The 25,385-nt window shown below is 37.4% G+C and overlaps 1 protein-coding gene across 7 annotated transcripts in view; it reads left to right on the top strand.

Moving 5' to 3' along the window:
- LOC137296770 (CAP-Gly domain-containing linker protein 1-like) overlaps positions 1-25,385 on the top strand; it is a 95,722-nt gene that overhangs the window by 53,717 nt on the left and 16,620 nt on the right. For all 7 annotated transcript variants that reach the window (XM_067828629.1, XM_067828620.1, XM_067828643.1 and 4 more), the window contains 9 exons: positions 359-475; positions 6,369-6,426; positions 8,455-8,538; positions 9,784-9,851; positions 12,073-12,161; positions 22,887-23,052; positions 23,852-24,067; positions 24,380-24,583; positions 24,708-24,845. In XM_067828629.1, the coding sequence (XP_067684730.1) occupies positions 359-475; positions 6,369-6,426; positions 8,455-8,538; positions 9,784-9,851; positions 12,073-12,161; positions 22,887-23,052; positions 23,852-24,067; positions 24,380-24,583; positions 24,708-24,845 (1,140 nt within the window). The remainder of the gene's footprint in view (positions 1-358; positions 476-6,368; positions 6,427-8,454; positions 8,539-9,783; positions 9,852-12,072; positions 12,162-22,886; positions 23,053-23,851; positions 24,068-24,379; positions 24,584-24,707; positions 24,846-25,385) is intronic.

Raw genomic sequence — 25,385 nt, 5'->3', positions numbered from 1 at the left:
TAATAGTGGACTCTTAAGGCCACTGTATTTTTTTTAAAGAATATGCACAATATATTTGCCACCTTCACAGCTTTTCATTTATACTAAATGGATATAGCAAAAGCTTGTCATTGGTGCCTTGTATCAAGATCCATAACCATCTCCACACATGCTTCTTCAGTGACTACCATTTGAAAACTCTTGTTGTCATTAGCAAATAATGGAGATGCCCAACTGACTAATGAGTTGATACCTATTTTGTCAGTTGTTTTCATGATGTTTAGCTTTACACTGGAAAACCATATGAAGACATATTTGTTTAGTCTCAAGATTAGGAATGTTGGATTATCTCCCTTTGACCATGATTTCTCAATTTTAGACAAGCCAAGTGAGCATGGAACTTGCAGAGAAGACAAGCCGTGTTTTGGAGTTGGAGGAGGCAATGTCGTCACAGAGGAAGGAGATCAAACAGCTCCAGGACAAGCTGGTGGAAGTGGTATGTCATAGGCTAGCTGTAGGACTAGTGCCATGCAATCTCACTAGATGATGATGTAGATAGGATCATGTTGGTAGTATATGCTAGATGTTCAGGAGTCTCATAGACAGTCTCTTTGAAAGATCGTCTCTTAACAATGATATGGACTGTCTTCATATTCTACCTGACAGTAAACATATTACGCATAGTTCTTACATTGTGTAACTGTGAAGAATCCATATGTTTATCAGAATAACAATTTTATACTTCTGTATCATCTATTTTTATTCAGTTAAATGTAAGTGAGTGTTGCCTTTTCACAATAGGATAAGTGTAATATTGAAGGGAAGCCAACATTTGAAGTTGCTTGAGCTGCTTTTTGGCCATCTTGAAGAAAATATTTGTCTGGCTTTGCTTGATTTGCTATTTTTCATCACTTTTTTCATCACTTTTTTCATCACTTTTAAATCATTTGAATTTGACACTTTGATACAGAACTTCAAACTATCATAAGGAAAATTTATGTAGGAATAAAAAAATGTATAGGATAAATTAGTTAGGTTATCTTTTGCATGCCATGACTGGTTTTGTGCCCAAATCAAATTAGATACTGCATTGCCATCTGAATCGTTCATTTAGCTTGGTTCATGTATCACAAGATTAGGAGGCTGAGTAGCATGGTCCAGTGAGGAGTTGTCAGTGTGTGTGCAACACGCTGCTGTACAGTTCCCTGCTGTACACTGTACTAGTCATGTACAGATGGCATCACACAAATGTATGTTCTTATTTCAGCTGTCTTCTTTTGATCTTTTACAAGTTTCATGCTCACTTTTAAAATGAGATCCAATTCTTTAAAGAATTGTGTTTAGTGAATAAGATATCACAGGTCAGGAAATTCAATAATGGCAAAATGTTCTCTAAACAGTTAAGAGGAATAGTTTGTCCTCATTAAAATAATGTCAGAGGTCACAAACATCTTGTGAATGTTCAGGAGTGACTGATCTTTGCAAGTATTATGATACAACAACACAATCGAAAATTGTTTGGATTAGAACTAATGGCATAAACTTAATAAACGGTTTAGTCTTCATTTTGATGTTAGAACTTGTTTCTGACAAATATACGTTTGTACAGGTGAGATCCTGTTTGATCTAAAAGTGGTAATATATGTTGTCAAGAAACTTGTGAAAGAGCATGAGAATTGCTGATGTTATTAATGAACAATTACTCTCCATCTCCCTTAGCTGCGAGGGTTGCGTGACCTGATGCATCTGTTTGAAGACGAGACGAACTTCGTTCGCTACTAACACTAGTGTTAGCCCTATACTAACTTCACCACTGTATAGGTAAGGGTAGGCCACACAATAATATCAGCACTTCAGTATCATATCCCTACCTGGCTGCTCTACTTTGAACGTCTTTGTAAATCACACTGAAGAAAATTTCATTGTAAACTGCATGTCATCACAAAGTTTATTTTTTGCAACTCTTGGTAGTGAAAGATGTGTTACTGGAGAAATTGATAACTTTACACAGTTTAATAATTAGATGTGCCAAGATAATACATGTCTCCTTTGTTAAGAAAAAGTCATTGTCATTGTGAGGATGAGTTCATAAGAAACGAATCATATATCCACAGAATTGCTTTCAAGTTGTAAAGTGTCTAGTAATGAGCAATGATTGGACATGCAAGAAGTATTATTTGCTATAATTAACATATGTACAATAATAATAATGATAATGAATATTAATAATAATGCATTTCTGTAGGGCCAAGAATCCATCAGTAAGCTGCTCAGTGTATTGTCTTTGTATTCATCCAAAACTTGTAAGAACAAGTAGCTTATATTGTGTGCATCATGTCTTCAACCCTTTTATGATTGACCTAGCTTTGAGCCACACTTCCATCAAGTGAATGTTTGAAAGCTAGAAAGACCTGTTTGCTTGACACTATATTCAACTTAGAGCAGCTAGCCATGTGTTTTGATGCATGATCCAGGCATTGTTTGTGTACAGAATACCCATGTGCATATTCTCTGTTTTGTTTCAAATTCTCAGCATTGTGCGTGCGTCATGTCTGGTGATGGATCAAACATAATTTTGTCTTAGTAACTTGAAATATTCTTATGTGATTTAAAAAGTGAATTCCTCTGTTTAAAGACGTAAATGCCTAAACACAATTTAATGTTGGTAAGACTGAAATACTGTTTGACTTTGGATTTGTATTTGTATGTGTTGGAAATATCGGAGAGAGCACATGTGAGAGAAGAGCAGACCTGAGGCTAATAAGCCACTAAGCAAGCCTGATTATCTCAGGCACTGTCATGGATTAAAGCCAAACTCTCAAAAACAAAAGTTTGATTGTAAGGAAAAAAAGTAATATTTTGTCTCATATTATTTGTTTTTTTAGATTTATAGGGGTGGTGGGTAGCCTTATGGTTAAAGCGTTCAATCATGCCTAAGTCCAGGGTTTGATTCCCCACATGGGTACAATGTGTGAAACCCTTTAGTGGTGTTCCCCCATTATGACATTGATGGAATACCGCTGTAAATGGCCTAAAACTCAACTTACTCATTTAATTTTATGAAAATGAGGTCCTGTAATGGTGCAGATTAATACTGATTTGTATAACTTCAGTAGCACATACAGAGAAGACATGCATGCCACTTTCGGCACAAACATATTTATAATTTTGTCTTAGTTGTCTTCTATATATCCTGGATGTATTTGGATACTGGACAATATATTGCTTTGTGTGGTCTTTCCCTCCCCTTGTTGATCATGTTGATTTGTCCACTCCTTGAATGCAGTTTACTTCCAGATTGAGGTGTGCATGAAACAGAAGCTTGTCTGCTGACCTTTTCAGTTTGTGTCAGTTGTCAAATAATCTTAATGAATACATTTCACCATATTGAAATGCAGGAAATTCATGTGCCAATGCTTGTATTATTTGAATTGTTTTGATGCAGCATTGAAGAATATACGAGAGTATGAAACTTACTCAATAACACACAGCTAAGAGAACTGTATCCTCAAATGGTTTACATATACAATCCTGAAGAACATGTTTAAGAAATGTGTATGAAAGCTCTTTTTCATTCCACCACAGTGCTAAACTATGAGACAATAGTTTAAACTATGTAGAACATGACAAATTTAATTGATGATAATTTGAAAAACCTTTAGTTATGTTCTGTGCTACATAATGACCACAAATCAGTCTGCAAACCAAAACGTAAGGAAAGCAGTCATGATTTATGTAGCACGTAAGTTGCACTGTGGAACATAGCATAAGTGTATGGGCATTGGCACATGTCAGTGTTATTAAGTATAGAGTGAATGTGACCCCATCAACAACTGTTGATGCTCCTGTTGTCACCCACTGGATTGGCCAGACTGCTTGGATACAGAAATATGTTGTTGAGAAAGGATTAAGATGATTTGGAGTTCCCAGTCACTGCCATATATGTGAAGCAGTTGGATGGTTTGGGGGTGACTTTTATGAAAGGGTTGTCTACCATTGATACTTAGAAACAAGGGCAGTGACAACAGAGCTGTGGCTAAATGTAGCATATGTTTATGGATTACACACTGACAGTAAAGTACAGATTCTCATGCCTGTGGGGTTGAGCCCCTTCTGGGATTTGAACCGGGCACCTAATCACCAGCACTCAAGCTCAGTGATCCACTCAGCCATCACGGTTTCCAGAAGTTTCCAGACGACAACTGGTAGTCTTGATGATGTAGCCCTCTGACCAATGTAAATTGGCCTGTCTGCCATGGCTGAAATCTATGAATGCACAAATCATGGTGGCTGACTGGGTAGAATCTATATATCAGTGAGGAAGTGAAATCTTAAATATAACATATGTTACAAGGACAATGCTTTGTACCGTCCAGAGAGGTTGACAGAGCTGTTTTGAAGAAAATAACTGCAGCCTTCACTCTAGATTCAGTAATGCAGTAAATGTTACTTTAGGTTATAAAAGTGACAAACATTTTTAGAAATGACACAATTTTTGATAAAGATGTGATAAATGCAGATTATGAATCTCACACATATTTTATTCAAATGTCTGCTTCAGAACCTGCTATCAGCTATTGTATTAGGTAACCAATGTTTCATGATGTTGAGAGTGTTCCTCTTGCAGTGTGTGACAGGCTTATAACACTTGCAGTGAAACCATCCAACCAGGGCACAGGACATTCCGAGAGCAATATACAAAATAATGCTTATAATTATTTATACATCAAACATGACACAAAGTCTACTAAATGTGCATCATCACTATCATTCTGCACTGACTGACTGTGAGAGGAAGACTGTTTTCCTGTGCCCTGTAGGATTCTCACTTGTTAAAATGTTGTATTTGTGACCATGGAAACTGTCAGCCTCAGCTTACAAGGAGGGACAATTGTTAACACTGAACCTTTTCAAGATGCATTTACATGAGTGGATCACATCTTCAGTCTGCAAGTTTACACACTTGTCTGAATCCAAAGTCAAATGAAACATGACCCTATCAAGAAAGCATATTTTATGACATTCCACATGTAAAGAACAATCTGAACAGAACGATACAGGAAAAGATGTTTTCAGCAAGTAGACTAATTCGATTGTTTTTACAGAATATAGGGCTGACACTTTCTTCACGGTCGATGTTGTTTTAACATGTTCACTAATTTGTGATTTGTTTAAGCGTGCAGCGTTTTGTGACTCTTCTTCTTCATGTTTAAGACTTGTCACTGAGCCATGCTACTCATCCGCCCATCATACAGTAGTATTGTATTACAGCATACACTCCGCAGTGTGCAGGTATTCAGTAGCTATTGACAGAGCATGTTCTTGTACTCAGTCTTAAGGCCGTTATGTAAGCAGCCAGCCTGTAGGTTTTTAATGTGGATGTGGAACATGTTTCATATGAACCCATTCTACATATCCAAAAGTTAGAAAAAGATTGTTCTAAATCAGGGAAAAATTTTTACATTGGAATTATGTTTATTTTGAAAGACCTACTTCAGTTTAAATTATGTACGTCTGTTGGTGTCAGTTGGGCTTTTGATCAGAGAGCTTTCAGGGGTTGGGATACTGTGTATTACAAGTTAGACTTCTTGAAAGAAAAGAATTTTAGCATTATTCTTCTGTTGTTATTAATTGATTTTCTAAATAAAAATACTGAATATTTATGTTGCTATAGATATATATATTACTAATATTTAGCAAGGTATTGTTGAAAGAAATACTAAGCTATGGATTGGGATAGAGAACTTTGACAGTGGGCATTTGTCAGGATTTCTAACCCTTTTCTGAATCTAAAATGAGCCACTGGCCTTGTATCAATGATAAACTTCAAAATTTTAATGGGCCTTTTTTTTTTCTAATGTGTGAAATGGCCCATTGCACCGACCTGTCCCAATCCCCGCTTAGCTATTGTAAATTTACTGCAAATTTGGGCGGCAAAATGTGTATAATAATTTTATGTGAATCATGAATGTGTTCAGATATTAATTTATTACGCCAGTGTATGATTGTGGTGTATGAATGATGTTGTGTACCACATGTTGAAGTTTGTGTGATAGTTGCCTTATATTTAATGTGTGATACTTTGAGTCATGTTTTCTGAGTATGTAGTGTGTGACTTTACCTAATGAGTGATGTGGATGGTGGTATGTTTCACAAATGATAGTACTGTAGGTGTTCTGATAATGACATATTTGATGTGAGAATGGTGTTACTTACCACATGTGCGATGTTTTAGTGATGTTGTTTGCTGCATAATTCATGTATAACTGATCTGTATGAATGATGATATTTGCCCCTTTTAGACTTGCTGGCCTGATGTTTGATTCATAGAACATTGTCTGGCACTACACGATGTTTGAGTGACATTGGTGTGACATTGTTGTCCACAGCGCGATGAACTGACAGATGCAAACAACAAAAAGCAAAAAATGCAGGATAACATCACAGGTAGGTTGCCCCTGTACAAGCAGTCACCTCAAGGGTTCCATGTTGCCTAGCTGATCCTCTGTTGCAACAGTAAATGTTACACTCTCTTCTCTCTCTGACACCTCAACAGCTCTGAACCAGCTAGAAAAATTAGAAGTGTAAGTTTTACTAAAATTGACATTTTTAGAAACTATGGTCAGTATCTGGTGTCAAATATGTGGATCAAAAGAATTTGTTGTGTATTTGGTTCAATCGATGCCTCTTTGGTATGTGAAGTGCATGAGGTTATGTTAGAGAATGCTTTTGCTCTTCAGTGTTGCAGTGATAGAAGTTGCCCAATGTTTTTGAGACATCATCTGCCTCAATTATGATATATTCATTTTCTTGTTATGTTTAATCTTGAGATGTGATTATGTCAGTATCTTGTTTTATTTTCATATATTCAGTGATATGTGAATTCCACTTTCCCTACTTAAGAGACTGGTAGATGTTGTAGATGGGAGTAAAACTGTTGAAAAAAGTAATTATCCTCATCCTCTCATTGGTTAATGGCAACTTTGATGTAAACCTTGTATGGATTCCTGGGAATGTGTATCAGGCGGTTACTATATGTGACATGGCTCATTGTGTGCCTGTGTATCCTGACAGCAAGGGCCCTGTTTCACAAAGCTGTAGTATGTCTAAGGCCTAGTAACATTTTTCGTAGCATTTGGATGTCCTGTGTTTCAGTATAGAAGGTATGAATGGTATGAGAAAAGTTATGATGTGTTAGTTTTATGGGGCCCAGGATCGTCTCACATACCTGTTACAGACATATTTTACTGTAGCTGAAATTTAGCTGATGGCACCACAACCAACGTTCATTCCCACACATTGATTATTGCCTCGAGGTGTAACAAACCTGATGATATATTGTCATTTGAAAAATCTAAATGTTTGACGTATGTAAATCTTGTCATCAATAGCAGATGAAAAACAGATTATTTGTTGAGGCAATATTTTGAATATTTTGATTTTAAAAAAATTGTTTTTGTGAACATTTTGTTTTCTAGACATCCCCACTGATTTGGAACACGAACATCTTTGTCAGAAACTAAAGCCTCAAGTGTCACATTATTGGAGCAGTGACATATTTGCTGCAGTTTTTTCAATGAGAGCAAAACTGACTGACATTTGGAAATTTTATGCCCTTCAACATTTATAACGCTGGCTGATGGAACAGATTGAGACAGTTTTTGCACAAGCTTATGATTGGTTTACTGTTGTGTGTCTACTGTGACTGTATTGCACATGTGAGACAGCAGACTGTACTGGGACACTATAGTTGTCCTTTATGCACTTCTTTAAGACTCTGGTAGAAGGGTATCTTGCAGTACAGATGGTTGTAACAAACAAGGACATGCTCGAATAGGGATGCAAAAGTGACACCTTGAAAGTACTGGAGTCCGCTTTGTCATGAATTCACAATCTGTGAGTTGTCAGGTCATTGACTGATTAAAGTGTTGACATTTTATCTATTTGTCATGAAATGAGATTGAAAAGTATAGATTATATGTATTATTAACAGTTTGTATTTCTTACAACATATTTATAAACGTTGAATATACTGGCAACAAACTGAAACTAAAAACTTGTGAAACGTTTAAAGAACCTTGCTTTTGGTATTTGCTGGCTTTGTTTGTAACACCTTTGATTGTATTTGTAAACCTCTGACCTTTGTGGTTTGCATCATACAATGTACGACTTGATGACCAACAAGATTGTATGTTGATAAAAAACAAAGCAGTTTCAACTTTCCTTGAGTTTGTCATGACCTTGTTTACTGTGTATTCAGCACTTGCAGCGGAAAAGGTGTGGTTTGGTTTGGATTAATGAGTGTGATACCTTTCACGGCTTGAGGTAACTGTGAACCTACAGTCAGTAATACAACACAATATAATCATTATTAATTCTGTTGTCATCCAGTTTCATTATTGAGCAGGTGTTGGTGTAAGTTCACAGTTTCATCAGCCAGATTTCTCTGATGTGTTTTGTGTGGCACCCTTTCAGACCTGACTAACAAACTTGAAGTGAGTGAAAAATCCCAGTCTAAGCTCTCGGAAGAGGTCCGCTCCCTGAAGTCACGGGGATCAGGTGGGTTTCTTACTCTGTACATGTGGGGTTTCAAGGTCAGCCTTGTTCCCAGTTATCTTTTTACTAATGAGCAGGTAATCAGGTGGTCTGTAACTTGGAGTAATGTGTGTCACTGTTTATGGGTGGTGCTCATGATATTGGTCGCTAGTTTGACTGGTCATGTCTCAATACAGTATCGATCACTGTGATGTAGCTGGAACAATGCTGACTTTGGACACATTGTGGTCTGCTCTTTCAATTAACAACCTGGTTGTCTGACCAAATTGTGACTATTTATGGGGAACAGTGATAGAGCCATTCACACTCACTCACTTGGCTGATTTAGTGTATCTGCAGAAGGGGTTGATTACATCTGGAGAAGGGGTTGGTTACATCAGGAAAAGGGGTTGATTGCAGCTCCCTCAAATGACCTAGGTGCTTGACATGGGCAACAGTGCAGTTTGTCACACAGGTGACATGATGAATACTGCTGACTTGGCATGTTTTGTCCAAAGTGTTTGCCTGCAAGTGAGAGTGTGCATGAGTTGAATTACATTTATTTTCAGGAAGTGTTCACTCTGGACTACAGGTTGTGTTGTATTCATGATGACAGAGATGATGCATTAAAGGCTATTGGCCCTCTCTTGTTTGTCTTGTGTTTTATTGAATGAAAAGATATCATTTTTTACATTCAGTACTTTTTCTCTTAGGGACCAGTTTAGCAAATATTGACTGTGCAGTGAGACATTGTTATACTGAAGAATTAAGAATTGTCTGTGAATATTTGAATCTAAAGAAAAATTTGGTCTTGGATGTAATTATTCAGTGAACAGAAACAATTCTGCTCAGCCAGTACTTTGAGAGTAACTTTGAATGTGTACCTACAGAATGAATGTGATGTGTGAGGCTGTATGTATGCCACAATGGCCAGTTGGTTTGGTGTATGTTGTGTGTGACATTTTCAGTGATAACCTCACAACAACCACCCAGAATATTGCTGTTGCTTTTTTCATAGCTGTATTACACTTGTTAGCAGTGACAGTAAAGAGGGAAAATTTGAAGAAAAAAATCTTCCACAAATAAGCAATCTTGAAACATTTCAGTTTACTTAACCAGAGAAAACCTGTAACATGAGGTATTTAATAAGTGCTGAAGTGTTGTGGAAGCATGATAATTCAATATTGTGAAACAAACAATAGTTACATTTATTACAATTTCTCATGCTTACAGTGTTTCACTCAGCTTGAATATAAATGTTTCTTTCAGACCTTCAGCGACAGCTAGTAACAAGCAAGGACAAGATGGATGAGCTCACTGATGATCGTAACAGAATTGTATGTAGCTTGTGTAGCGTGTTTCTCACGTTGTCCCTGTCTGTGTATTTGTGTTGAAAGTTGACAGCTGCTTGTAGTCGCAGACTAAAACATTCACATCTAGTAGTTGTCCATACTGCAGAAGCAAAATCTTGGCAAGTCCTATTTTAATGTTACATTTTGATAAGAGAGGGTCCATTTACAAAGTAATAATTGTCAGAGAGGCTCATCATAGTGTTTTCGTTTCTAGATTACGTACCGTTTTATTTGAGCCTAATGGATATCCTTCTACTGCTCTAAGATGGAAGATGTCTTCTGAATCTAGAATCAAGAATATCTGAAATTCCTCCAATGGCCATCATTTGGACAAATAGTGAAGTCACAGGAGAGCAACATCACAGAACATGGTTTACTTCAATGTAATTCACTTGTATCCCCCAAAAATTGAAATATTCGTTTCTTAGGATAAATTTTCTTGAACTTTCCAAGATTTTGCCTTGAAATGATCAGCTGAATTAATTGAACATCTTAGATCCATAGAAGCTGATTTCCTCTCTGTATATTCTCAGTCCTAGATAGATATGTAGCACATATAAATAGTTGCCAGGTTAGTGTGACAACTTCTCAGATATTCTGTGTAGTTGACCTTGTACACTGACAGACGGGTGGTTGTGTAGGGAAACGTCAACACCAAGTTCCTGCAAATTGGTTGAAGATATATCTGTGCACAAGAATTAACACAGTATGATAAAAATGTATAGGATCTGATTTTGTTTCAAGTTGAAAGTGACTGGGATGAAGTACAGTCGTAGGTAGAGGATTAGTATTATCCTGCTGTGGAGGCTGGAATTACCCAGTGTGTAACCTGTATGACAACAGAACAGTCATCAACTGCCTTAAGTTTATATTATTTATTCCTGAACTACTTAACTTGATCTGTAAATTACTTTTTTGGGAAGCAGTTGTCAAGATGCTATCACAACAATGTAGCCTTATAGCCTTGATTCATCAGAGGAAGGAGTTGTCAGATTAACCCTGCTAGTTTTGGATCTGTACCTATATTCCTCTCAGGCAGACCTAACATCACCGCACCCTGTCCAAATGAGTATCTGGATGTATCATAAAGACAATGTTTATGATGCAGTACTCTGGGATAGAGATAGGTCAACAATAAATATATTTAGACATCAGGTGAAACGTATTTGTGAAAAGCCGAAACTGTCAGACTGAGAAATAATTGTGTTCCCTGAAATAATGTTTTTTCGTTTTAATGTTTGCAAAGTTTGCCATAAAAATTTTGAATGATTTATACAAGTGTTTGTAGGTGAGATTTTTTGTGGAATGTGATGATATCCATATACCATACATTATTGCAAACAAACAGTCGGAAGAGTGTTAAAGCCTTGACCTTTCTATAATGTTGTATTTGTCTTTGAGACACACTTCTAAAGGACAGTAAGTTTTCAATCATGTTGCAGACAAGGACATATTATATAACTGTGGTTACTGTGGTAACGCAAAAACACATGTCTTATATTTCTGAAGCTAATGATGTGAAATCTGAAATTCTATAATCTGTTCATTTTAATAAAAAACAAGATCATCCAGGTGCCCAACCGTTATGTATTATATTGATGAAGATTTATATCCTGGCACGAAAGTGCTATGCTTGGTTGCCATGGCTTCTAGTGTGCTTCTTTCTTTACTGTGTTTCTATTTCAGTGTTGGCTGTCTACACCATCTTGTGTTTGATATTGAATATTGTCATGTAATTTCATTTGCTGTTGAGCTTTAAATGTGTTGTTTGTTTTCTGTTATCATTATTAATACTGTGAGACTGTGTGCCCCACTTAAATATTTCATATTTCATCATTGAAATTAATTTGTAGTTCATGTAAGAAATTTAATTTTGTTTTTAAGGATCCAGAATTTCAGACTGTCTTTGATAAAACTGACAATGGACTTTCAAAATTCAAATAAGGATGATTGCTATTACATTTTGTTTCAAAACAGTTTTGAAAAATATAATTAGGTAGATTTTTCTGAGTCTTTGTCGACATAAGTGACAGAAACAATTGTAAAGAAATTTTCTTCATTTTACAAATTTCCATCATTTTGAAATCCTTCTTTGCACATTCATCATCACTCACCTTAACACTTGTGGTTCATTCTCCTCTGTTCAGTGTTGGCACATCGGCTCGGCAAGTGTGTTTTTATTTTCATTTCCTTTTCCACCCCGAAGGAAGCGCAGTTGGCCGACCTGATGAAAAACTCGGGTGATAACTCTAAGCAACTCTCACTGATGAATGATCAAGTAGCGGAGAAGACTAGGTTAGTTGTCCTAAACCCACAGCTCAGCTTGGTAATACCACTGCATGCCAGCTGCTTGCCCGCTTTACCTGGTGGTTGTTCTTCTTGTTGTTGCATGCACACATTAGCAACATCACTCACTTGTTGATTTCATTATGATGTTTGTTTCCTTATTTTGAAGGATGATGGATCAAGGCAAATGGAGACTAGTGGACATGGATAGGTGGATGTATGAATTTTCATCATGCCAAAATCAGGCTGATAGTAGCACCCCTTTGAAGAGTGGCAGTAGGGTAGCCTAGTGGTTAAAGTGTTCACTCACCACACAGAAGACCTGAGTCTGATTCCTCACACAAGTACAACATGGAGGCCTGTTTCTGGTGTCCCCAGCCATGATATTGCTGGAATATTGCTAAAAGTGGTGTAAATCCATACTCACTCACCTCTTTGAAGGATAACATATATTCAAAGCTCAAGTATGGAATGTTGTCATATTTTGCAGGAAGTCAGTTAATGTTTTTGAACCCTAATCCAAAACTGGAGTTGGTGTTATTTTGAAGTACAGTCATGCCCCTTTTATCCGAACACTTGTGTTTTTATTGAAATTGTCCGGATAAGCGGATATCTGAATCACGGGCCATATGTAAAAGAAATGTCCACAAGCATCATTTACCTTCCATTGTCATGATGTAATGGGATTGGTTTATCAGAACATGTCCTTCTTTTCAGCATGATATTTATTCTATTTGCATGTATTGCTTATTCTTTGTTTTCAATTTTAATTTTGACTGATTTAACCTTTTTCAATATTTGATGGGTTTGGCTTTGTGTGATGTGCTTCATTATTTTGTGCTTGAGCCATTTCACTTTTCATCATTCACGATACCCTTTACTTTTCAGAATACTTTCCTCACTTGATTATTATGCACATTTCTCATCCTGAAGTAGGACTTTTGTTTACTGTTACCCATTATATTGCTAACATGGTAGGGACAAACATGGATTGTTGCAGACCCTGTTTGAATATTAGTCTCTCATCTGGTTTCAAGCAGTTTCTGAACTTCAAATAATACACCAGGATTTTGTTCATTGTTGCTACATGCAACATTCAAGTCTGGTTTGGGGTTTAACCAGAGATTTAATTGGTGAGTCAAACTTTTCACTGATCAAAAAGGAATATACATAAATTCAGTGAAATATTAACAGCAGGAAAAGAAGTTGATACTGCTGAAAGTTAATAATTATCAGTTTGTCAAAAATGTCATCTGACAAACACAGCGATAAGTTCTGTGTATGGATTACTCTTTTTCCATGCATGTTTTTTTTATGAATTTATAAGAACTACTGCTGATGATTATGCACAGATTTACAAGTAATAACTTGTCCCTGCTACCCCATCTGTGGTCTTGACTGTGAGTCAGTACAACAGCACCCACAATGACAATCACTAGACTCCCTGGTCCACACATGATTAATTACAGACCTATGTCACATACTCAGGGAAATTGGAATATTCGTCCATGGACCATTGACTCTTGTCAAGCTCTTAGATGACATACTAAAATGGAGTGGTTTCCATTTTCAGTGTATATCCACCAGTTGTAATTGAAACAAGGACCATTATAAATAACATGTCGACTTTACCCCACTAAATATGAGTTAAAGAAAGAAAGTGGATAAAATACTTCCACCACACTTTGAAACTGTAACATGAAACTAATCAGTCACCTTAAAATTGATTACCAGTTCTTAGAACAGCAAGCATAACTGTTGTCATGCCACAGTCTCTGTGAAGGCAGCAGTCAGGTGCTTCATAAAGATTTTCATTTGCATGTAAAGTTCCACCTGGACTTGGGCACACTCATTCACCTGATCACATGTTACTTGAGGCTGTTACAGTTTGAACATTGGTTCATCATGTGAAGTAGAATTAGTGATACTGCTGCTAAGAGAAGTGACTCTCTGACTCAGGGGTCACTGGGCATCAGTGAAATTCAAGTCCCCAAAGGATACAGTGTGTTTGTCCAGGATCAGGTGTTCCTAGGTGTGGTATACCTGGAATATTGGGGCATTAGCGTATGCTCATTGAATGGAAATATGTTGTTCCGTGTGTTGTTTCAGTGTAGTTATACTGCTACAATTTCTGGAAAAGGGAATGTAGAGGGGTTGCCCAAGATGCTAGGACTTGTTTCCGATTCATGGCATGGGTGCTGTGTGTAAAGCCCATTATAGGTGTCTTATACCTTAGCCAATACTGCTCTGTCCATTCTCAGTGATATTGCAAATATATATACCAAATGTTGTGTCAAAGCTCTAATTATTGCCTCATTTCACTGTTATTGCTCTCTGTTCATACCTTGTTGCTCTTTATTTCTAAGTGGAGGATCTGTTGTGCTTTTTGTGTGCAATACGTCTAAAGTTATTTATTAAGCCTGGCCATGCTTATTTACATGTTGGTTGTGGATATTATTTTTGTGCTTTATACTTCAGTGTGTTCTATGTGATATTTTTGTTCAGCAGAGCTGCAGTGTGATACGTTGTCGAATAAAAAACCCCAAAGGACAGTGACTAGGTTGTCAAAAGAATTCTCAAGGCAGTTCTTAGTCTTCAGTTAGTCTGAGGGATGTCATTTGGAGAAGTTGGGATGCTTATGTAAACAAGCTGATGGAGAAAGTGGTTTGGGCTGTCAATAATTCATTCCAAGGCTTGCATTTGTTGAGAACTTAGATGAAAGCATTCTTTTCAGAATTTTCACTTTCGGTTTGCCTTGTCTGAGAGTGATGTTCGGGGAGAGAAATGATTTAAGTGTAACTATGATAATCCTGCTGAAGTCAGAGACCACTAGTTGTGGTTGTATCAATAAGCAGTTGATAACCATATGTGTCTACCAGTCATATACAAGACATTCATGTATTGCCTCCATTGGAAATAGATTCTTATGTTATCAAGCCTCAGATTAGCACAGTACTGCTGGATCCTGGTAGATACTTGAATGGATCATGTTGGTCTTGGAACCAATATTATCACACCACATGGATGTGGTCAGGTACATTGTATCAACCACTGGTTTGTCTGTGTCCAGCTCAGTTGTTTACAGTGCATAGATATCAAGTTGTCTTTATCCGCAGCAAATCAATGTGCCGAGTTGCATTTCTAGGTGTAGTGAGATGGGTGGATAACCATAGCTTTCCTCCATAGCTTGACCACAGAGCATCATTTTCACCCCATTGTACCCAGTCACAGCAGCAGTTCTGAAACGTATCATAGAAGTTTACTGAGATTATGGTCATATAGTGCAAAGAATTCAGGACATAACTTGTGTTAAGTTTGCATTATGTAACCAAGGTCCCAGTTGTACCAATTACCCACTGCTTGAGTGTGATTTGACCAAGTACCAGTTGCTTGCAACATGGTCTTAACTGTTTGTTTGCAGCGGAATTGGACTAAGTACTTACTGGTGACAACTAGATCTGACTAAACACCCATTGCTTGTAACGGGATTTAAGTACCTATTATTTGCAATGGGATTGCTTGCAACAGAATCAGACTCATTAGGGATTGGAAGATGAGGCTGTGTCTGCCAGTCTCTGGATGGTTTGATTCCAAGGCTGCTTTGTACAGCTGTGCTGCTGCAGCTGACTGAAACCAGAACATCCACACAAGAAACACACACAGACCTAAAACACAGAGGAACATGACAAAGCTAGAAGCATAAGTAATGCTTAACATACACTTCCTAAACTGTACAGAAGATTCACTGAAAGGCTCATCTGTTATCATATCACTGCCTGTTTCTTGGCATGATTCATGATTCAGTTATTTATATTTCATTGCCAATGTTCCTACTAATTGAAGTTCCCACGTTGTAATCACATCCCTTGGTGGGAGTTTCCATCATGTTGGTTGCCATATATCAACTTAACATCAAACATAATAAAGCCTGTTAATAAACATGCATATTCACACATAGTCATATAATGTGATGTTTTGAAAATACTAGAAGCATGCATAGCAGTTACTATATGGCATTTGTTTACATTATTTACTTATATATAGATGATTTTGTACTCATTGTGTGCAGAAGCCTCACGTTTTAGGTTTCCTTGTACCAACACTGGATGAACAGGTAGTCCATTAATCAAGGCCATTGTAATATGCCTTGTTCAGTAACATCTTTTTTGTTAATTTGTTTTTTGTGATTTCTTAGGTCAACCGCCCTTCATTATAATCAATACTTGTTCTGTCTTCTCAGTAATCTTCTTACTGGATTAGTCTGTGCTTATCGTGGTATGATATTGTTCCTGTGGGGATTGGTTGCAGTATTTGTTCTTAATCCTGAAAAGGAGCCATAAAATTTTTGAGTCCTGATCAAAGTATGTAGGCCCTAAATTGTTATGTGTAAATATTACTCTTTAGTTATTGGGGATGGAAAGGCCGTCAGCCATAAGGACCTGCAAGGACAAAACTTGCGGGTTGAGTGGTTTTCAGTTGGCTTGGGACATAAAGACCAATGGTAATTTCAGATGCGGATTGGTTGTTGAAGGTTTCAATGATTGGTATTTAGCGAGTAGTTTAGGTTGACTGAAGCTCAAAATGATGGAAAGTACATTTAGTCCAAGGGTTACTATAATGGAAGACACATATACATCTTGTTTAATCTTCGTTTGTTGAACGTTTTCACGTAATACTGTTATTGTATTGTAAGAAGGACCTAGAATGGGTTGGTGCAGAATCCTATTGATTATCTCTTCTGAACATCAGTTTTCACCCTTCCTGGAAGTGAAATTGATTATACTAAAATAGAATGCAGGATTTTAAGCCATAATTTAATCGGTTGCATGGACAGGAGGGTCAAAGAACTCATGGTACTGAGCCAGATAGGGCTCTGGAGCTATTACCTGAGCGTGATGTCAAAATGTTCATCTTGGAATTCTCAACATGTATCTCACAACGGAGTGCAGGGAAAAAGCATCTTAATTACAATAAAATTTTATTGACTAAAATCACATGTAAACTTTCACCTGTATTTTCTGATGCCTTTACTACAATTACAATTTTGGCACAATCGACAATTGAATCTGAAATTGATAACATCAGGAGTATTACAGACTTAAGTGGTGTCCAAAATGTTCACTGTGATGACATCTGGAGATCAGATAGGGATTATCAATTTTGTTGTGAAAGTCCATTTCTCATTGCCATGGTAACTGTTCTCGAAGTTGGTGACACAAATGTAGAGCTAGACAGAACATCCAACTAGTGTTTAGGCACATCAATTTTATGAGGGAACTTCATCAGCAGATGGTTAGTATGGTGTAAACGTAGTGTTTAAATTGTCATCTAAGTTTTTATTTGCCTCTGAATTTTTTACAAATTTTAGAATTGCCTTATCAATGAATGTCTGAGAATGAATTATTTTTAATTTTTTGTTATCTTTAATCATACTCCTATTTGAAAAGAAAAACTTTTCAGGTTTTAATTTGCAATTTATTGATTTCATATTATGTAATACAAAATGAATGTGTTTTGTGGCAGTTTCAAGTGCAAGTGGTGAGTCATCCATTCTCAGTGGTCATGAGAAGACTGTTCATAAACATTCAATGTTGTATTAACACACCAAATGTGGAGGGATCTACAGATCTTTGCAATGGTGTGTGTCCACTGATGAGCCACCCATGACCTTTGTGATAATATTTGTGGCATACAAGCAAACTCATGCAGAGGATTGTGTCTGTTCATTTTATGATCACTTCATGATGGTGTGACCATGAAGATCCAGGGTTAGTTTTGGTCTTCAGCAACCAATGCTATTTGAATGAGGTGACTAATGGGATCACGTGGTCAGGCTCTCTGACGTGGTGGACATGTCATCAAGTGTTAGTTGATCAATGCACGAGCTGTTGATCACTGGATTGCCTGGTCCAGTCTCAGTTATTTACAGACCGCTGCCATATAGCTGAAGCATTAACAATGCAACACACAAACAAAACAAATTTATACTTCAGTGTTAGTTGAAAGGGCAAATATACATCACCATTTGACTGTCGTTAGTTTCAGACCATCAACTTTTGGTCAGCAATGAATGTGAACTCTGTATCATTCCCTTTGGGGGTATTCAATCGCAACAGATCAAGTTGCTATAACTTGGAAATCGTGTTTGTAAGAAGGATGGATAGCACTAAGTAATCAGACTATCTGGCTGATCATGGGGTCTCTGAGGTATTGGGCATTGTGTTAACCAGTGTCACTGGGCAATCAAATTAATTTACTCTTGTGCTCAAGTGCCTTTAGATCTTGATCTGTGGTGACTGATATGGGCTTGTCATGCTGGGTTCTGATATTTGCCATTGTGGTCCGTTTCAGTTCCATCAGGCTTGAGTTTGCCTGTTTGCTCCTATAATCTGTGCTCCAGGAAGCCAGTGATCAGTCATAAGCTGATAGCAAACACTCGGGTAGACCATGATTACTGTATTGACCAGTCAGTGCCAGTGCTCGTGGGTAGTCAGATTTGATTTAGTTTGCACAAGTCATTCTGTGACCACTACTGCAACCTACATTAAAATACTGTAAGAATCAAAGGGACACTGATGAACCAGTACTCATGGCAGCCGAGAGTGTAGTGTAGAGCTGATTCCCAGGCCAAGTCACCATCCTCTCAGATTTCTGGGAATTTCATCAAATGGTTAATGAAAGTACCACATACCTAGTGGACCAAGAGTTTCAGTTCACTATGCAGACTTGCCTGAACAAGAAACTGATGAGGTGATGAAACCCTGAAACTTTAGCATGTTAGCAGGACAGCACAATTTTGATGAAAGTGGTAAATGTATGCTACCTGCATTGTCTTAGTTGCTGTTATGCAGGCTGTTGGAGTTGACCAAATGCCAGGTTACGAGGCCACGTCATCGTTTTCTCAACATGAGATTTCAGGGCATTTGATCAAATGGCTAATGAAATTACCATAGACATGAAGGACTAAGGTTTTGAGTTGTACAAGGAACTGACAGTGTGATGAAGCCCAAATTTGCCCATGTTCGTCAGTGTGATGAGTTACATTAACTTGATAAATGTCTACAACCGTCTTGGTCACTCTCCCACGTTCAGCTGCTGTGCTGTGATGTAAGTGGGAATGATGGGTTCAAACACAGCCCCATCACCTTAGTTTGGTTATTGCACCAAATGGATCGGGTGGTGTGTCTAAGTGGTAAGATTGAAAGTGTGTGATCATACATCTGTGTCGTCTAGCCCAGAGTTACTTTATGCAGGTCACCATCATGCCTTTTCCCTGAGAGGAAAGTTCAGGAAAGAGGGAAATTATTATCTTTTTGTGGAAGAAATTCAGAGTGTTTGGCTAGTTAAAGAAAGCTTCAGAAGAAAAGTAAGCAATATACTGGTGAACAATGGGTTGAGAGGTTTCAAAATTACCATCAACAAGCAATGTTCATTGTTCATCATACACGAAATGAAGTAATATGCTGAAAAGTATATCAGCTGGGGTATTTACAACACAAAACAAATGTTTATGTCATATTACCAGTGTATTTATATTGTATTTGCTGATGAAAAACTGTGTTATTTTGCTGTGATGGAATGGATGTAGCTTGTATATTTATTCTATTTTTATAAATCAGGTTTTCAAGGCATATCTTACTACTCAGTTATTTGAAATTCAGCCTGTAACTTAGAGGGAAATAAAGTGTGAACCAAACAAGGTTGTTATCCTCAGTTATAATATGAAATTATTAGTGCCAGTGCAAGTGTTCCCTTACTTGTTTGCAATAGTATATGAAGCCAGGAACCTCACTGTGCTAGGGATGTGGATCCACTAGTTTACTGTATGATCATTGTCATTGACTCAGACGTCATGCTGTTCTTAGTATTGGATCAGGGAATCCAGTTTCCATAGCTCAGTCTTATGACCTATGACCAAGACGGACATGATCAATAGCAAGACAAATCCCAGAGGGTTATTGAGCGATATTGGCTCCTCCAGACATGTTTTGGGGTTGCTGAACTAAGGTAGGGCAGCATTGCCAGGGGGGTGGGAAGATGTTCCTAGATTCTCTGTTCATTGTGTTTAAGATAAGGTGGGTGACAAGCATGTCAATTAAGAAAAGTCATGAGTTATATTTATTTTATCTAACAGTTAAAATGATTAAATTATTGTATTCATAATTGAAGAATTTTTTGTTAGTTCAGTATATATGACAGTGCATGATATTTTATCGTCAGTTGTACCTTATTTTAAAATAAATTTTATGAAAAAATACCATTTTATGTACAGATGTCAAAATCATGTTTTCAGCAGATTTGTTTGTGTGTAATTTCTTTTAATAATTGATTTTGATTTCGCTTTCTTATAAAGAATCTTGGGTGTTTAGAAAGACTGGTTTAGGAGTATGTTGTAAGTCATTCAAAATGGTGTTTCTTCAGAAAGATCAATGTCATCTTCAGGGCATATACCATATTCAGTATGTAAACCATGTTTATCCTATTCCACTTTAGACCCTATTGATTGTAAGGAAAAATAAGCATAATTGGTTAGAAGGAGCTTTGTACCATAGTTTTTTAATTTTTTTTCTAATTGTCTGTTATCTTAGTAATATTTTTCCAGATTATGGGCAGATGAAATTTGAACATGTAACATTACAGGCAAATTGATATTATTATCAAGTCACTACCACTGCCATAATAATCAATAAATCTGTGTACCTTATGGGCTTACAGCTCCTGTAAAACAGGAATTATTTTAGGTCCTGTCTTGAGGACAGTTTTCCTGATACCTCGCTGCTGAGGGTTATATTGCAACAAACTAACAAACATTTGTCAGCATTGTTTGTTAAAATGTCATGAACAATTTTTTTGAGACACTTTTAATCCATCTTTGGATTAAATTCTACTCCAAACCTGTCCTTTGGTTTATTTTAGCTTTAGTGCCTCTTTCTAGTCTAGGTGTTGTAATAAATGCTGCTTCTGAAATTAGGACATTAAATGAAGACAACATGTCTGGAGTCACCTGGCAAACAATAATTTGATTTGATAATTTATTTTGAATGGTTTTAAAATAAGGCTGATGTAATTAACACAAAAGCATTAGACAGATAGTTATACCACTGTCTTTGTGTGATGTGGCATTGTAATGGATGCTCCATACAATATTTGGAATTAGGTGAGATTTTGAGAGATGATACTTGTCCTGCATATGAATTTGATTCTGATGTGTAGTGCCAATCAATGACTCTGGTATTGGACTGATGTTTTATACTGGAAGTCATGTGCCTGTACACAAATTTCCCTGTGCAGTTGTGAAGATTGATTGCAAAGATTGCGAGTAATTCTGGTAAATAAGTGTTCAGAGGAACTTTTGCAAGTTCTGGTATGTGCTCCCCTGAATGAGTAAAGAAACAGATATGAAATCCCTTGCTTATCATGTAGTTGACTTGAGTCTATTCTTCACAAATCTACAGTGTAGGAAGCCATTTCTGTGTTACAGAGTGAATATAGCTGGAAATTATATAAAACCACCAGGAACCAGGAAAGATTGCAGGGCTTGGGCTTAAATAAGAACTTTTGAAATCAAATCTCTAAGATCTTCATACTTAATAATAATTGAGAGACGAGTGCGACCATAATGGCTCACTATGGGAGGGAAATATTGATTTTTGTCTTGAGCTGAGCGAACACATCTACATATTAGCAGTAGCTCATGATGGTCGGTCCTCGATTCGAGGCGATTCGGCTAAAGCTGTCCTTTTATCGTCTGTAGGGAATCTTCGTAAGTAGGACACTGTTTTTTTTCCCCTGTATCTGTGTTTTTGATGATTTGCTTTAGATTTCTAGTAGGTTTGCCTACACCATGCACCCAGGTTTTGGTTTCCATACACAGTTTGAATTTTAATATGTTAAAGAACTTGTTTTTTTCCACAACCCATATTTATGGTAAACTGACATGGAAGGGATGGCCATCAGTGGTATTACATCAGTGTTTCTGATTGTTTTATTGATATTTGTGATTGTTTCATCTCATGTGAATGATCATCTTGTCTGTGTCAACATGTCACAAGGATATTTAAATAATGACATCATCATTTTGCAGTGACAGTTTTCTTTGATATGGAATTGTTTGGGAATATGACCGAAGAATGCAGTTTCGTGTTATGTAATGAGGTTGAGTGTAGGTCCTAGATCTGAATCTTCTTGTAGTGTTGGATTGATGGACTATGTGCATCTGTCGTTGAGACATGTGCCCTGCACGTCGTAGAAGTAGACAGTGCATAATGCCTCTGTGGATGTGACATTTGAAATGCATAGAGGATGAGGCAGAGGCAGTCTTGGATAGAAGTCACTCAGTTGCAAGCACCTGCTTGTTCTTTCTGTTTACAGGTTCTTTTAGTTTGGCAGTTAAATGTATAATGTGTTTTGGATTATTTTGAATAAGAATTTGTTTTAAACCTTGTTTATTTGTTTATTTCAAAGTGGTGTCAAGTCAAGCAGTTTGTCAGTATTAGGAACGCATGTTAACCTTTTTTGAAGGAAGAAAGAAGTTATTTTGATTATATTGGTTTCTTCTCCATGAATTACTGTTTTAATTGTCACTTGTATTGCTTTCTGTTGTAAGGTGGAATGATGTTGGCAAGATTTTATATGTATAAATCTTGGATGTGTATTCAGATTTCAGACTTGCAGTTGCATTATATGTGACGTAGTTTTAGATCTTTAACAGAAATTATGTGCTTTTGATTTCAGAAAAATCGAGGATCTACAAAACGACTTGTCCAGTTCTACACAAAAGCTTGCAATCCTTAATGAAACTATAGAACAATTAAAGGCAGACCAAGAGAAGGAGAAGGAGGGTATTGTAAATAAAAGTAGAGAAGAAGTGAAGGTGCTACAGGGAACATTGGAGGATGTGGTAAGATTGGGGCTAAACATAGTCAGATTGGAGCATGTTATGTGAGGGTTCTGGCTTGTTCTGGCAGGGTGTGATGGTTCTTTCTAGATCTGACAGGCTGGGGCAATGTGTGGTAAGTCTGGACCTAGGAACAAAAGTGTTACATCTCGATTTGGCTCATTGGGACAGTGTGAGATCAGGCTGGGTCTAAGCCTGTGTGAGTGCAGGCTAGAATTTGCAGGTGTTAGCGGAAATGGGGATTAGGAGATAGGTGGTGGTAGTTCTTTTCAAGATAGCTTTGGTGTTAAACGCTATTCACTCACTAGATGTGTGATCAGTGTGGCACCCCATCAAGATGGAGGTGGTATGGGGTGAGATAGAGCCAAGCTCCATAATACTTGATTATGGTGTTTGTGGATTCAGATCTGGTTGATGATGGGGCTGCTAGATGGGACAAGGCATTTCCAACTGTGGCATGGTAGTCGGTAGTTGTGGTCAGGGTCAGGTGGGGATGTAAGGAATGGAATGGTGGTAATGACACAAAGTATGGAGGTTTATTTATTATGATAAACTGGTATAAGGTGTAGTTATAGTGAAGAGCTTGAATTCATAGTTGTAGTTCTAGCAATACTGATTAAACAACATACAGTGTGATTCCTTTTTCTGTGGAGGGGGTTAATTGGATGTGATACAAACATCTCTGGAGTTTGCATTCTTGTTAATGAAGTAATTATTAAATCTGCAAGAAAAACTATTTTACAACACAATATGATCCCTTTTCCCATGTAAGATCATAATCATGAATAATTCTTTGTTTCAGCAAACTGAACTAGATAGGACTAAGGCTAGGCTAGGAAAATTAACTGAAGATTTTGAAAAAGATAAGGTAGAATTAGAACGAACAAAGGACTTGGAAATTACCGACCTTAAGAATCAATTAAGTGCCAATGCCAAGGAACTGGAGAAACAAGAACTACAGACACAGGCCCACAAACAGGTCCTTGATCAAATAACCTTGGAGAGAGAGGCCATGAAAGTAAGTGACCGAAAAGTCAGTATGTAGCTGAAGTCAAGCAAGTAGGTGCTGATACCATAGAAATAGTGAAAATAAGTTGTAGTTAATGCAGGGAAATATAATTGGTTACCATGGGTAAATCTTTAAGTAGCTTAGGATTGCAAGTCATATAGTGAAAGTATATTGGATTTTGCAGTGAAGAATTTAAGGTTCTAAAGAGCAAGAACTTTGAAACTCTTTAACATTCAGTGAAGAAACAGAAAATAAGTAAAAGGACTGTAAGAACAGAGAGAGGATGCTGCAAAGTATACCTACACTTGACATCTGTTTCAGTTTGAGAAGGAGAAGGCGGAAAAAAATCTAAAACGTCTTGAGAGTGAAAAAGATGCTATCAACACCGAGTTAATCCAGTGCAGAGTTGAACTGACTAAGCTACAGGCAGAGAGTCAGCAAAGCTCATCAGACAAACAGGGCATGAATGAACAGATTCAGGTGGCCAAGGAAGAGCTGGATAGGGCACTGAAGGCCAAGCAGGAGGTGAGACTCATGTACACAGTAGAGGTGATAGAGACAGGGTAGGAAGTGAGTCTGATATAGAATAGAGGTGGTAGACAGTGCGTTAAACCCTGTTCCATGTTATCATGGCTTGTTCTGTCCACAGCTACAAAAGCAGTGTGAAGATGTGCAAGCGGAAAAAGAGAAGGTTACCGCTGAGCGTAACCAACTTCAACAGGATGCCATGACAACCAAAGCAGATATACAGAAAAAGGACATGCAGATAGATGAGTATAAAAAGGAGGTGAGTGATGGCTTTGAGCTATTTGCTCTTCAGTTTATTCCCATTTTGTTACTTTCGTAATGGACGTCTGTCACTGTGGATATATCCCTGTCAGTTTCTCTGAACCACATGGGTGGTGGGGACGCCTTTTGGTTACTTTCGTAATGGACGTCTGTCATTGTGGATATATCCCTGTCAGTTTCTCTGAACCACATGAGTGGTGGGGACGCCTTTTGGTTACTTTCGTAATGGACGTCTGTCATTGTGGATATATCCCTGTCAGTTTCTCTGAACCACATGAGTGGTGGGGACGCCTTTTGGTTAAAGCCTTCACTCATCATGCCTAGGATCATGTTTAATTCACCACATAGGTACAGTGTGTGAAGCCCATTTCTGGTGTGCCCTTAGTGAAATTGCTGGAATATTGCTAAAAGCAATGTAAAACTAAACTCACTCACTCAATCAAATTTTAATGGACAATCACAGTAACATTATAAGTTGGAAGAAAGTGAAAATAAGAATCTGTTCTGTTTGTTTTTTTCAAAGAAATGTTTGTGTACA

The sequence above is a fragment of the Haliotis asinina genome, chromosome 1, assembly GCF_037392515.1.
Source record: "Haliotis asinina isolate JCU_RB_2024 chromosome 1, JCU_Hal_asi_v2, whole genome shotgun sequence".
NCBI lineage: Eukaryota > Metazoa > Mollusca > Gastropoda > Lepetellida > Haliotidae > Haliotis > Haliotis asinina.
Note: the sequence above shows the minus strand (reverse complement) of the source record. Positions and strands in the feature narration are given on the sequence as shown.